Source organism: Psammomys obesus, unplaced genomic scaffold (genome assembly GCF_907164565.1).
Source record: "Psammomys obesus unplaced genomic scaffold, mPsaObe1.curated_primary_1811, whole genome shotgun sequence".
In the NCBI taxonomy this organism is placed as follows: domain Eukaryota; kingdom Metazoa; phylum Chordata; class Mammalia; order Rodentia; family Muridae; genus Psammomys; species Psammomys obesus.
The window spans coordinates 11138396-11152726 of NW_026596069.1; the positions used below are offsets into that span (position 1 = coordinate 11138396).

At 41.9% G+C, this 14331-nt stretch overlaps 1 protein-coding gene across 5 annotated transcripts in view; it reads right to left on the reverse strand.

The window, feature by feature from the left end:
* The window catches only part of Fhod3 (formin homology 2 domain containing 3), a 410013-nt gene that overhangs the window by 2140 nt on the left and 393542 nt on the right, over positions 1–14331 (reverse strand). For all 5 annotated transcript variants that reach the window (XM_055625623.1, XM_055625622.1, XM_055625621.1 and 2 more), the window contains 3 exons: positions 10777–10969; positions 5950–6121; positions 682–843 (listed from right to left, as the gene is read on the reverse strand). In XM_055625623.1, the coding sequence (XP_055481598.1) occupies positions 682–843; positions 5950–6121; positions 10777–10969 (527 nt within the window). The remainder of the gene's footprint in view (positions 1–681; positions 844–5949; positions 6122–10776; positions 10970–14331) is intronic.

Sequence of the window (14331 nt, forward strand, 5' to 3'; positions counted from 1 at the left end):
TCCTTTCTTGTAACATTTATTTTTGTTGTTGTTGGTTTGTATGTTTGTTTTTCCCAGGAGCAGTAATTTAAAGCCTCAGGCCTAGTGTTAATTTGTTCTACACAAGAATATATAATTGAGTTAGAATAAGGAAAATTAATTGGGGGTTGAAGATATTTTCATTGGGTACCACTTAACCAGAAATTCATTGTTTATTCTTTTGTTTTGTTTTTATTTATTCATTTTATATCCCGGTCATAGCCCCCTCCATCCTCTCCTCCTGGTCCCACCTCCTTCCGAGCCCTCCTCCTCTACTCCTCAGTGAAGGGGAGCCCCCCACCCCACCATAACAAGTTGCATCAAAACTACAGCCTCTAGCAAGGTATCTAGGGCAGTACTTGGTAGTAAGCCTTACCGCCACATCCTGGAGGCTTCCTGTGGCCTTGGAGACCTCCATAAAGACAGAGTATTAACTGACAGAGGCTAGGGCACACACAGCAAGTGTTTCCGACAAGTATGGCAGCCACCCTCCCTTCTTAATGGCAGACGCTAATAGAAACTTCCTTTCTTCTCACTAAGGAGTGCAGGTGGGCATACTTAAGTAGCCACTAAACACCGATGTGAACTTCTTCTGAGTCCCTGACCTTCCAGGTCATATTGAAAGGCAAGGGAACCACCCCCACCCTCCCAAAATGCACTCACAAGATTTGCGGTTGGCCCTGGAACGCTTTCTCTCCCGTGGCACCACTCGCTGACTGGGCACTTGGGTGGCTGACTTGACGATGCGGTCCATGATCTCATCAGCTGCATCATCAGTGACACTAGGTGACTCATCGGTTCCCATATTCCATGAACTAGTGGACCCTGAAAGTTTAGAGAACATGTGCTCAGAGCGAAGAGAAAAGAAGCAAGATGTCATTGTCTTTCTACGTAGCTGACATCCACCAAAAGTAGAGTCCAGCAAAGATCACAGATAGCTTCAGAGTTAGTGACACGCCTGGAATGCTGGCCTGTCCCCACACATGTTGGCTATCCTGAAGGTACCGTGGAAACATGAATTGGGACATTTGTTTTGTATCTTCCTACTTCATAGCTGTGTTTCTGTCATTTGTTATCTAACTCTCCCTCTCCCCTGTGTGTGCCATTGCTACCTGCAAGGACCTATGGTTACCTGAGGGCAAATGACCCAAGCCACACCCTGCAGAGCACACCAGTGACATTTAGCAAGGCACATTCAGTAATGTACAGAGAGCCACCAAGGAACTGCTGAATCAGCTCTCCATCAATAGCTTAGTCAATGTCACAGAAGCCAGGCACTTCACAGTTTATACACTTTATGTTGGGATTACCTCTGAAAACCAGTGGCAATCTTGGCATAGTTTGTCTTTGAAATACCTGTCTGCTCCTTGACAAGAAAATGGATTTTGTAAATATGTGCTCGGACAGTCCAAATCTCCCTATAGGTAGCTTCTGCCTGTGTACTAGAAGAAAGCATGGGCTTCCGAGCAATGTCAGAAACCAATGGTGAATTAACATCTATGACCACAGCCTTTGTGGCAGATTAGTCCTCGTGAAAACTCTTAGATGATGGTGAGTTTCTTCAGAGGGAAAGATCCAGGAAATACCCCAAACCATTCGTTTCTATACTTAAACTTTGTCATGGATGTACAGTTTCCCAAGCCTATGGGTTAGAGTTCTTGAATTCATAGCCACTGAAATCCAGCCTGACTAAGGCCCACTTGGAGCCAAAGAAATGCTAACCTGTCAGTTCTGAGGGAGGTAAATGATTTTAAAATGTTTTTAAAATAAACATTAATATGTTAATAAATGTGTATTTTACCTCCTCTTTCATGCAGTTATTTTTAAAGTTTTGAAGAATGAACGTACATAACTATTAATGATCTAAAAGCTGTTGGAACTAACTAGGAAGAGTGAACCTCTGTCTAGTAAACGATGATTTTTACGGGCATCTGTGCACACAAGTACACTTGTGTGTGTGTGTCCATGCATGTGTGTGTATGTGTGTTCATGCCTGAGTGTATATGTGTTTGTATGTGTCCATACATATGTGTATATGTGTGTGTATGTCTGTGAGTGTTTATATATGTGTTTGTATGCTTACTGTAAATATGAAAGGGGCTGAAGACAATGTCTTCAAGTGCAAGGGCTGTTGTAACTGCTGACACAGCTCTTCAAGTCTACTTTGCTTAGCTTTCTTAGTGTCTCTATGACATTGGCTCTATGACTCTGTCCTCAGAGTAGAGCCATCAATAGAAAACTATCCTTCACGTAGCAATCTCCTGATTCCCTTTCACCTACTGATTTAAAAATTCTGTGTCTTATCTTGACATCTAAACTCCCCTTCCCAAACCACACAGGACTCCATCCAGTCCAGAGCACTGGGAAGAAATGGAGGTATTCATTGATCCTTCCTTCTGAGAATTACCAACATCTCCCAACCACACATCCCCAGTGATCTGCTTTTAACATAGCAGTTAAGAGAAGCTGAAGGTTACCTCTAGCCATTAGTCCAGCACTATCAAGCTATTCTGAGATGACTTTCTCCCATGGAGACCTTATTCGGGAATTGATTTCTGCTTTGTATCTTCTCCTTTCTTGGTCACTCTCCTTGGTACCTGGTCACTATTTATTCCCATTCTTCCTGTTCTGAGAACCTCTGCACCTCTATGAAGATATTGGGGAAATACTGCCAAGGCCTTTCATGTGTCTAAGGGGCGAGGAGATTCACTATTCTAAGACATTTACATATAGTGGTAGAAGAGAGCATTCTAGGCCTTAACAGCACAATATCACTTTATCTTCACTCCATTTATCAAGCTATGGAATTGTTTGAAAGCAAACACACGTTTATGTTCCTCTTTAAAAAAAATCTAACCTTAAAAAGTTTACAGGGGCTAAGTCATGTAATTGGAGGTATTGTTTCAATACAGAGAAAACATTTATTTTCATTTCTGAAAGATAGTTTCCATAGGGATAAAAGCTAAAGGGGAAGCTTGTCCAGCATTTAAAGATGTCAATCTGCCTTTTTTTGTTTTGCTTACATCTTCCATAGTCCCTGCTGAAAAATGAACCGTCATTTCTGCCAGCCAGGCCATAGGTAAGTAGTATACCTTTTGTTATAAAAAATGTTACCTTTATGTGTGATTTTAGCAATGTGCCTATGATATGTTTCTTTCTGCACTTATTCTGCTTGTTTCTTTTTGTGTGTGTGTGGGGGGGGGTGTTTTGTCTGTCTGTATGTCTGTGTAGCATGTATGCTTCTGATGTCTGAAGAAACCAAAAGAGAGTATGGATACCCTGGGAATGGAGTTACAGATGTCTGTGGGCCGCCATGTGGATGGTGGGAATTGAACCCAGGTCCTTTGATAGAGCAGCCAGTGCTCTGAACAGCTGAGCCATCTCTCTGGCCCCTCTGCTTGTTTTTTAGACATATGGGTGGGTCATTCTTTCACTATACACCTGTATCTCTTACGCCTTGCTCTGTTCTCAGCATGTTCACTTTGCATACTTTCAAGTACCCTGTTTTTTTAATTCAATTTTTTTTTTTATTCAGAATAAATTCAGCTATTAAACCTGACCTCTATGGTCTGTTCTTCAGGTGTTTTATTTTGTGGCTTCATGAAGTCTGTTTGACTCTTCTTATAAATTCTAGTCGTCTGTAAAATCATCCACTTTTATTTAACCCACTTGTGTACATTTTCACTTAGTTTTTTTTGTTTGGTTTTGGTTCTGGTTTTTCGAGACAGGATTTCTCGGTGAAGCCTTAGCTATCCTGGAACTCACTCTGTCGACCAGGCTGCCTTGAACTCAGAGATCTGCCTGCCTCTGCCTCCCAAGTGCTGGGATTAAAAGGATGTGCCACCACTGCCAGGCTCATTTATTTTCTTTAAAAGCAATACTTGCAATGGTCATTTCAAGTTCTTTTTTTTTTTTTTAAAGATTTATTTATTATATATACACAGTGTTCTGCCTGCATTTATACCTGCACACCAGAAGAGGGCACCAGATCTCATTTTAGATGTTTGTTAGCCATCAGGTGGTTGCTGGGAATTGAAATCAGGACCTCTGAAAGAGCAGCCAGTGCTCTTACCCTCTGAGCCATCTCTACAGCTCCATTTCAAGTTCTTAAACATATATTTCAATATGTTGATGATTCAGGGCTATATCACTATTGTCTACTTTCCCTCTGGATTGTCAGTCATGTTTTCATGTTTTTCTTGTTTGTGCATGAATGAATGCCGAGGGCCAGTGAGTTGACTTGGCTGGTAAGGGCACTTGCTGCTAAGTTGATGATCTGAATTCCTTTCCCCAAATCCACATGGTAAGAATCTACATGGTAGAAAGAGAGACAAACTACTACAAATTGTTCTCTGACCTCTTCTACATATATGCTATGATATATTCTATATGCACACAAAACTAAATTTTAAAAAGGAGACATTGCCGAGACTGACAGCAGGTTGCTGTCAGAATCTCCTCCCTTCCCTCTGTCAACAGACAACAATGTCTTGAGTTACCTGGGTCAGACAGCAGTTTTGATTAAGAAGTCAGTCCAGGGGGCCTATAGAGATAACTCTCTCAATAAAGTGCCTACTGAACAAGCATGAGGACCAGGGTTCGGATCCCCAACCCCCACTTAGAAGCTGGTCCTAGCAGCTTCTATCTGTAACCATATCCCTGGTATGGGGCAGAGACAAGCAGAAAGCTCCCTGGCCAGCCGGTCTAACCAGACCTAGAGTTAGTCTCAGCTCACACAGACTCTTGTATGTTTACTTCCATTTCTTTTTACAGCTCTGTAATGCCGTTTAAATGGCTTTTAACTCACTTTACTGTTTTATTTCTTGTCATAACACCGGGACTGATGACTTGTGACTCTCTGGTACACGGTACATAGAAGTCTGTCTTCAGATGAGCGGCTAGAGAAACTCAACAACCTCCCTTTCTGTGCTGATGTAAATAAGATTGGCCCCCATTGGCTTAGTCCCCAGGCGGTGAAACATTTAGGAAGGAGGTGTGGCCTTGTTGGAGGATATGTGTCACTGGCTTTGTCAAAGGCCCACACTAGGTCCAGTCTCTGTCTCTGTCTCTCTTTGCCTGTTACTCTTGAATCAGGATATAAAGGCCTCAGCTTCTGATCCAGCACCATGTCTGTCTGCTTCCTGTCATGATGATCATGGACTAACCCTCTGAAGCTATAAGCAAGCCCCCAATCAAATGCTTCCTCTTCTAATAGTTGCTTTAGTCATGGTGTCTCTTCACAGCAGTAAAACAGTTATGAAGATACTCCCTAAGGTCCTTCATCCACATAGTACAAACCTGGAAATGCTTTTTTTTCTTGGCCCATCCTAGTGTAGATGTCTAGTTTCTTTTAAAAGTTGTACAATGCAGGCCATTGAGATGGCTCCAAGGGTAAAAGTATTCACACAAACCTAGTGAGCTGAGTTCAATACTAGAACCACCCCCACTCTTTCTTACATTCATACACACATGCACACACACACTCCAGTAAATATATTTGAAAAGTCCCCAGTCCCCAGTACTGGAGTCCCCCTCCTAAGAAGGCTTCTACTGGATCATCTTTACAACCTACCAGTTTAGCCTTCTGTAGCAGGATGTGTGGCTAAGTAAGCACTGAGAGTCTTGGGGACTTGATGGTTCTTCACATATACTCTCTGGATGCAGTACACAGTGCAAGGCAGACCATTGCTCCTACTCCTCCTCTTCTGTTTTCTGTTTGTTTGTTTTTGCTTTTTGGTTTTTCGAGACAGGTTGTCTCTGTGTAACCTTGGCTGTCTGGACTCACTTTGTAGACCAGGCTGGTCTCGGACTCACAGAGATCTGCCTGCCTCTGCCTCCCGGACTGCTGGGATTATAGGCATATGCAGCAATGGAGAGCATTTCTATGGGATGCCCTACCTGAGAAGACAAGTCCCACCCACTGGAAGTTACCTCGACTTGCCCGGCTGCGTGTCCGGACGAGCACTGGGGTAACATCCTCCACAGCAGGAGATGAGGTTTTCAACACAGCCTTCATGTTTTCGTGTTCGGCTGCATCCTCAGCATAGCTCAGGCCCTGGGGCTGGCTCGGCGCCGCTGGAGAACTGCTAGAAAACTTGCCAGACTGCAAAACCAAAGTGACATTAGGATGTGAGGGACACTCATCAAAGAAGCCTGGAGCCTAGAAGTGTCTGAGGAAAACGCTCTCTCCTCTGCTTTCTCTTTTTTGTGTGTGTCTTCAGTATTTTCTGGAGTTCTGTCAGTCAGGGAGAGTGCCAACAAAAGGCAAATATCACTCTATAGGAAGCACCATCACCAGAAAGAGAAGCTGCTGGCCTCAGAAGAAACTTCACCCATCCATCCTGCATGGATGGAGTGGATGCAATAGAGGATATTGGAATTAAGTCCTGGGAGAACTAAACATCAAACAAAACACTGATAAGACCTAACATTTCCTTGCCCATCAACTGTCTTGAGCTTTATTTTTAAAGCTAATGCTGAGGATTCATGTACACCTAACCTCATCTCACTTTTATGAAAACAAACAAACAGAGAATAAGTAGCTTGCAAGAAGTCCCTAATGTGTTGAGTGTCAGGTCACAGAGCAGAATATGCCAGACAAATTCATGCTGGAAGTTAGTTCAGCAATTGTACTTTTAGTTTAATTTAAAATGTAGATGCTTGTTGCGACAAGCATTATAAATCCAGGTTGATTTTCTCAAAAAATCACAGGGCATAACGTTTCCAAGAAGTGTTGTAGATCTCTACAGAGAGTTTTATATGCACACAATGCCTGTATCTGTGTGAATAACAAGAAGGTGAGCATGAACTAAGATCAGCTCCAGGTTGTTGCTTCTCAGCCACTGCTACAGACCTGTGACAAATATGTGACATACACTGTCTATGATTTTCCTTCCTTAGTCCCCAGGCTCAACCATCACTGCTCCCATTTCTTCCTGACTCTGGGATACTCTATATATTTCCCCTGTTTTGGTTTTGCTTTTGTTTTTGATGCCCTGGTTCAAACCCAGACTCTTGTGTGTGCTCAGTGAGTGCTGCACCACTGAACTTTTACTTTGCTCTTTGTTTTCTTATGTCACTGACCTGAAACTCACAATTTTCCTGGCCTAGGCTCTCAAGTGCTAGGATTAAAGACATGCACCTGCTCAGCACATATACAACTAAGCTAGAACCCAGATCTCATGCTTGAGTTGTAAAAAGCACAGAAAGGAATGGAAGGGAAGGGAACTCTTTGTCCATTTTTTCAGCCTCAGGGAGAAGATTCACCGAACCTGCTTCTAGTGGTTAGTTCTGGCTTGGGGACACTCGAAAATGCAGTTAGTTCTTCCCTCTCTGGCACAAACAGCATGACAAGAGTTGCTCAAATGGTTAGCAATCACATGAAAACCAATCAGAAGATGTCCATGCACAGTTTCAAGTGCTAAATGGTGCTAGCACCTCATGCTGACTATGTTATGTTACTCTACAGCACACAGGAGAAGGGCAAATATGGTATTCTTCACATTCATGAATTGTCATACCTCAGTGTCATCCTCGTCATCAGTCTATCAGAAAGGACAGATGGGACAAGATGAAAAAGACAGAAGTGTTCTTAGAGGGCACAGAAGTCAGCAAAGATGAGGCAATCTCAGTGACACAGGATTTTCTTTCCAATGGTGAAAAATGTAAAATACCTGTTTTCTCATCCAGAAAGCTGGAAGCCCAGTTATCTGTGTTATATGTTGGGCCAGGCCAGATCCTACAGCCAGGAGTGGATGTGTCTAGTAATCTAAATGACCCTTATAGCCAGGGCCTCCCCAAGCTCCACAACCAGAATCAGAGATACCTAACAGTCTAAATGACCCTTACATTATCAGTATAGCAGAGGCTCTTTAAGCTCCAGCAACCAGAACTAGAGGTTGACAATAGCCCAAATGACCTTTATGCTGTTTGTATGACCAAGACCCAGGCCAGAACCTTCCCTATGTCCTTAAACCTATCTCTAAAACCCATCTTCTTGGAGGAAATGACATGTAACTCAAGTTTCAATGTAATTACACTCCTTGTGCATTGGAAATTGTATTATACCAGGAAACTCTTTTCCAAATTTTACTGTCCTCAAATTTATTGGGAATAAACTCCCTGTTATCAGACTCCCCAAAGTTTTGATCCAAGGTGACAAAGTCAATCTTAACTGAGTTTTCATTCTTGTCACTTTGCAGTTCGCTTCCCTGCCTGAATACTTACAGGGCCCCCCCCCCCCCCCGCCCCGGACAGTTACAACTGATCTAGAACCAGGTTAGGACAGAAAGATGAAGAATGAGTTCTATACTGAGCCATTCACAGAAGGACCCCTGGGTTGTGGGAAAGGGGCCCACTGCATGCTCGGAAGACAAGAAGGTGGAGGAGGGACAGCCTTACAGAGAAGGCCGTGTCCAGAGTTCCTCTAGACTTCTCACTTTAAGCTGCTACCATATAAGCCTATTTACTTTGTAATCTACATTAAAACTGACTTTCTGCAGAATTCTCTAAAATTCGTTGTAACCCCAATTTTCTGTGCTCCACAGCTCTAAATCTAGTGTGTGGCCTTGGTTTCGGCAGTGAGTGTGCCATTTTCTAATCAGACTGTAACATCCCTGGTATGTGACCCTGCCTCTCATTGTACTCACATCTGTCCAGGCGCCCTCATACTGGACATACAGCAAGCCCTTTCTGTCTCAAAGTTGGCCAAATCCAAGACTGTCTGGCCTTAGTTAACAATATTGTAATATTCCAGAAGGTGGCAGGCTTTCCATACAAATACTACCTTGACCTGTGCTAATGTGGACAAGGTTGAAAGTTAACTTTGAAGAAATCTGTACTGCCCAGATTTGTAATAGAAATTTAAATACTGTTGAATCACACTCTAGAAACTTCCACCTCTGAGAGCCAAATGTTCTCAAAGAAGGACAAATTTAAAACTTAGTAGACTCCATTTAAAAAAAAATCTCAGGAATTTGGCAAGAAATTTTAATGTGTTTTCCTAACTATAAGCATATTGGACTTGTGTTGTTTGCCTTACAATATGTATAATTTCCACAAAAATAAATGATCCCTTTTTAGGACTTTTAAAAATAACACGTTGGAACAAAATATAGGTCACAGTTTGCCCAAGTGGGTCCAATTTGCTTTCTGAATACCCCAGAAGGCCAAAGATCCAAGGCAACCAGATTTTAATGGATAGAATAGCCTGGCTGACAGAACTAACACTCAGAGTTGTAAAGAGATACAGATCAGGCTCCTTCTGGGAGACAGTAGTATGTTGTTCCCTAGAGTCAACAGAAGTCCAAGGAAGTGAGAGGTTTGGTAGAAGTAAGTAATAAGGGACGGATAATCTATGGCTTGTCTTAGAATTGCCTTTTAAGTACAAAGCATCTTATAGTCAAAGCATCTGGGCATCCACAGGAAGTCAGAGGCCTCAGGAATGCTTAGTCTTTGCGGTAACCACATTCCCTGTTTTGCCTGCACTATGAACACTCCCCTGGCCACAGATGGCAGCCTCCATAAGGTCTTAATTGGTTTCTTTCTTCTGCAGAGACATCTGCCTGACTTGAGTTCAGCTGAGGCTTAAACCCCTGGTGTGATGACAGTCCTGTTGGGTTAACCCTTTACTCCTTCCATCCCCTTCTTGGGAAGCCCAGGGTGTCAAGTACTTGTACAGGTAGAAAACGTTCATGGGCACTAGTTCAAACAATAATAAAAAAATCACATTGAGGAGATCTCCAACAGGTTCCAAATATGATCTAACTGTTTCAATTCCCTCTTCCCTCCACACCTATTCAAATAAAAGTAAGTAGTGGAGAAAGGAGCATTGCCTGAAAGGGGGATTCCAAGAAAAATGTCTTTTTTTTTTGCTAAATGAATCTTACAGCTTGCTGGTAATAGTCCATGAGATACCCATTTGACTTTCATGTTTCATAAAAGCACATCAGAAAGAGACCTTGTGCTGGGCACCTCTGTCAGTCTACAGCGCTTTCCTGCACCCTTTCAACTCCACTTATAGAACATGCCACACCTATATAACATCTGTAGTCAGTCTGTTGCTGTTTCTGCTTCCAAATCCCTTCCCTGGCTATGTGATATGCTACTGAGTCATAGGTAGGCTCAGGGATGAGGGAGGAGACAAAGAGCCAGAAATACAGGAGGAAGTGTCGACGGCCACCCCAGGTGCTACGGAGAAACTTCTGCTAGACTTAATGTCCTCTGGGGTATCTTCCAGCCCCAACATTCTGTGGCTCAAATTATGTGACCACAGCAAGGACTATGTCTTAGGACAGTAACATCAGTTGGTTAATTCACCTTCACCAATTGAGTGGCCCAAGTGGTGCGACTGACACATGACATTGCTACAAGAATGAAAAGCCTGAATTAACATCAATAAATACATCTGCCTTTCTATGCTAGGCGGTATCACCTGGCATACAACTGCCTCCCATTTCATCAAATGTCAAATGCCATCAGTATAAACTAGCACCACCATGGCTACGCTACGCATTCCTTCTCTAAGCACCCCATCTTAATCTTCACTGTCCTGGTGCTCCTGTGTCACACAGCAGATTTCCACTGACACGGTAGAAGAGCAGTTTGAGAACACTCTGCAAAAGATGAAACTTTTTTGTGTATTGCTGTTCAAGGTCAGGAAGAAGAAAATAACACATCCATCCAAAACTGTGGGGCTACTTATGACTCATCTTACTTTCAAAAGCCATGACATGAGGCAGCTGCATTCTTAACACTTACATCGGTGATCATCTTCCCTCTGGTCTTGTTTCTCTCTCTGTGGTTGGCGCGCTTCTGTTTTTGCTGTAGAACCCTTTCCCTGGTCGTGCGATACTCTAGCGCAAATTCACTGATGATCCTGCAGAACTTGTTGATGTTCACCTCTCGAATTGCGTAAGGTGGATGACCCATAAAGAGCAGAAATGAGTGGAATCTGCAGGCAAAAGACAGTGATGGCGATGGCTTTGCTTTAAGGAACCAAAATTACTTGTGTAGAACTTTTCTATTAGGAATCCCTGACCTCAGCTTTCTGTGGGAGAGCATTCTTCATTCCTGAGCCTCTGAAGTTAAAAGTCTTCTTGGGTAAAAAGGAAACAAAGTCAAGATCATTTCACATTTCCATCTGTTGACATGAATGATAAGTCTGGGTGATAAGATTTCAGACTGCTTTCTTATTTGTCTTTACATTTGTAAATGGATCTGTCAAGCTTTCCCGAAAAAAATGACCAAGTTGTATAAGAAAGCACAGCACACTTTCTAGATTACATAAGAACTGAATGAAAACAAAGAAGTGTTTAAAAAAAAAAAACCCTTACTTAGTTCTTGAGAAACTGTGAATGTATGTGGATAATATGTTAAAAAAATAGGTTCTAAATAGATGCTTATAAAGTTTTTTCTAAGTATTTTGAAATATTTTTCTTGCAATATTAAATATACAGTCATAATTTAACTAGGGCATACCAAATAATTTAAATAAAAACTTATTTCAACTACTATGTTTATAAATTAAAAATTCTAAGCTGAGCATGTTGAATCCTGCTTGCCGAGGCAGAGAAATTGTGAGAGTCAGGCAAGCCTGGCCTATACAGCAAGACACCATCACAAACAAAATTGTTAGATTCTATTTTTGTAAAGCACACAATTTTAGGTCCAGGGAAGTGAGGAATAAGACAGTACAAAGTAGGGCGAAATGTTTTGATAGAATTAAGAGTATTACATAAATAATAAATACATAAATAACACCATTATCTGTAGATAGATAAACTCTCTTGGTTCTGATCAGTTTGATTTGTACAGTTTTGCTATGAATGTGATTTGTTTTTAAAAGAACACTTTGCTTTCCTTTTGTAAAACATAACAGACTAAAATGTATAAATTGTTTTTACAGTAAAGGGGGCTGAAAATGCTAAAAAACAAACAACAGAAAAGAAAGCCCTCAGAAGAGAACAAAATATAAATTTCCACGACTTTGGATTAGCTGTATTTTTAGATATAAAACCAAAAACATAAGCAACTAGTAGAAAAATAATGAACTGTACTTTACCACAATTAAAAACTTCTGTGTTTTTCTAGGTATGGTGGAACATGCCTTAATCCCAGCACTCGGGGAGGCAGATTTTTGTGTTCGAGGCCAGGCTGGTCTACAAAGTGAGTCCAGGACAGCCAAGGCTACACAGACAAACCCTGTCTCAAAAAACCAAAAGGGAGGGGGACTCTTGTGTTTCAAAAGACATTACCAATAGTGAAAGCGCAACTTTCAGAATGGGACAAAGTATCTGCAAATCACATACGTGATAAGGTACCCCTGCCCAGGATATACAGAGACATCTCACAACCCAAGCCTAGGAAACAGAAAGGTGGGTAAAGGATTTGAACAGAAATTTCTTATCTTATAACAAGATATACAAATAGCCAAGAAGTACATAAAAATATGTGTACTCTTGGTCGACAGGGAAATAAAGATCAAAACCACAAATGACAGACCACCTCACACCCACTGATGTGGCTATCTCAAAAAGACAGTCAAGCATTGGTAAGGACTTGGAGAAATTACCATTCTCTTTCAGCAGTGGTGGGAGCAGAGTAGGGTCAACTGCTATGGAAAGCAGGTGGAAGAGCTCTTCAGAAAGTTAGACATTTCCCACATAGCCTATCAGCTTTCCTTTTGTGCATATACTCACACAAGAAAATGTGTATGCACCCAAAACCATCTATATAGATGTCATAGCAGTGTCATTCTTAACAGCCAGAGAGTAAGAACCCAAAGCTCACCTACACACAAATGCATAAAACGCATACAAACACACAAGCACCAATAGCCAGCCCCACTCTCTGCCAATCTGTTGTGACCCCAGCCACCTTGGCCCCTGGTTATCATGATTCAAGATAGAAATTATAAAGGGACACAAAGGCCAAAGGGATGAGAACCTGCAGGAAAAAGGGCAAAACAAAACACAAACAAACAAACAAACAAAAACAAGCTACTGTACAGGGAAGAGCCTCAGCACAGGCAAGGCATCCAGAATGAGGCATTTGCTATGCTCAGAACATTTTGCCCACGTACAGATGCATGGATGATTATAATGGAAATGTTCTTCATCCCACAGATCTCTGTCAAATCAACCCCAGTGAGCCTTCCCAGACTATCCTGTGCAAAGCAGCACCTTCTTGTCACTGCTGACCCAGTATTACTCCAGCCTGAGCTTCCTGGCTCTTCCTGCCAAATGATATTATTTATAAAAATGTAAAATAGAGGTTCTAAGAAGAGGACAGTATGCTGTCCTGCATCATCTTACATCACTATCTCCGCCATGCCTATGCAGAATCAGCATAGGAACCTGTCACTCACAGATACTAACTATAATTTGTCTCATTCTTTATACATGACCATTCTGACTCCTCCCTTTTATATTAGCACAACTCAAAAGACCTCGTTTTCTACCACTGAACACTGTTTTAGATCCTCGTGTATCAAAGCTTAAAGCATAAATCGAAAATAGGACTTAAGGACACATATTGCAAACTAGGGAGGGACAAGTATATAGACTTCATACTTGAAAAAATATTCAGATATGCATTTTAAAGAAAGACTCCATACATTTGTTCAGAAAGACAGAGCATGTGACTTGGAGGAAATAAAAGCTTTAGGAGATGAGTTAGCTAGAACCTTTAGATTATAGACATACAGGTCTCGTGGCTATGGAGGGACAGGCTCCCCTTCACTAGCAGTGTAAGACAAGACTTCTTCATCTATTTCCATTACGAGCCTTTTCATCTGGTGAGCCAGTTACTGAGGTGATGGGCTCCATCGGGAGGAATAGACTTGAGGGGGTGGGAAGCCAGTCTGGGTGTTTACCTGTCTTCTGCCTTCCCCTATGCCTATCATGCCAGCCCAGGCTGTAGTTCACTAGGCCTTCTAGGGAGGGTTCCTTCCTACCTCTCCCCTTCTTTCTCTTGTGTGCCTTTCACGGTAACTGCTAACCGATAAGTCCATGAGAATGAGCGTGTTTACACATCACCCATGGAGCAAGTCAGGCTGTTAGGGCAGAAGGATAAGATGAGAGGCAAATATGCAGGTACCAGCAACTAAAGCAAGATTTTCTATGACAGACAGTTTTGAAAGCCAAGTATTGCCTGAAGCAACAGTTGTTCAACCATATGCAACTCTCTGAAGCTTTATATGTAGGCTGATCTACATAGTAAGACAGTGTTACTCACTATAAGGTATAAGGCCCTAATTTAAAGTAGATCTTTCTTTCTTTCTTTCTTTCTTTCTTTCTTTCTTTCTTTCTTTCT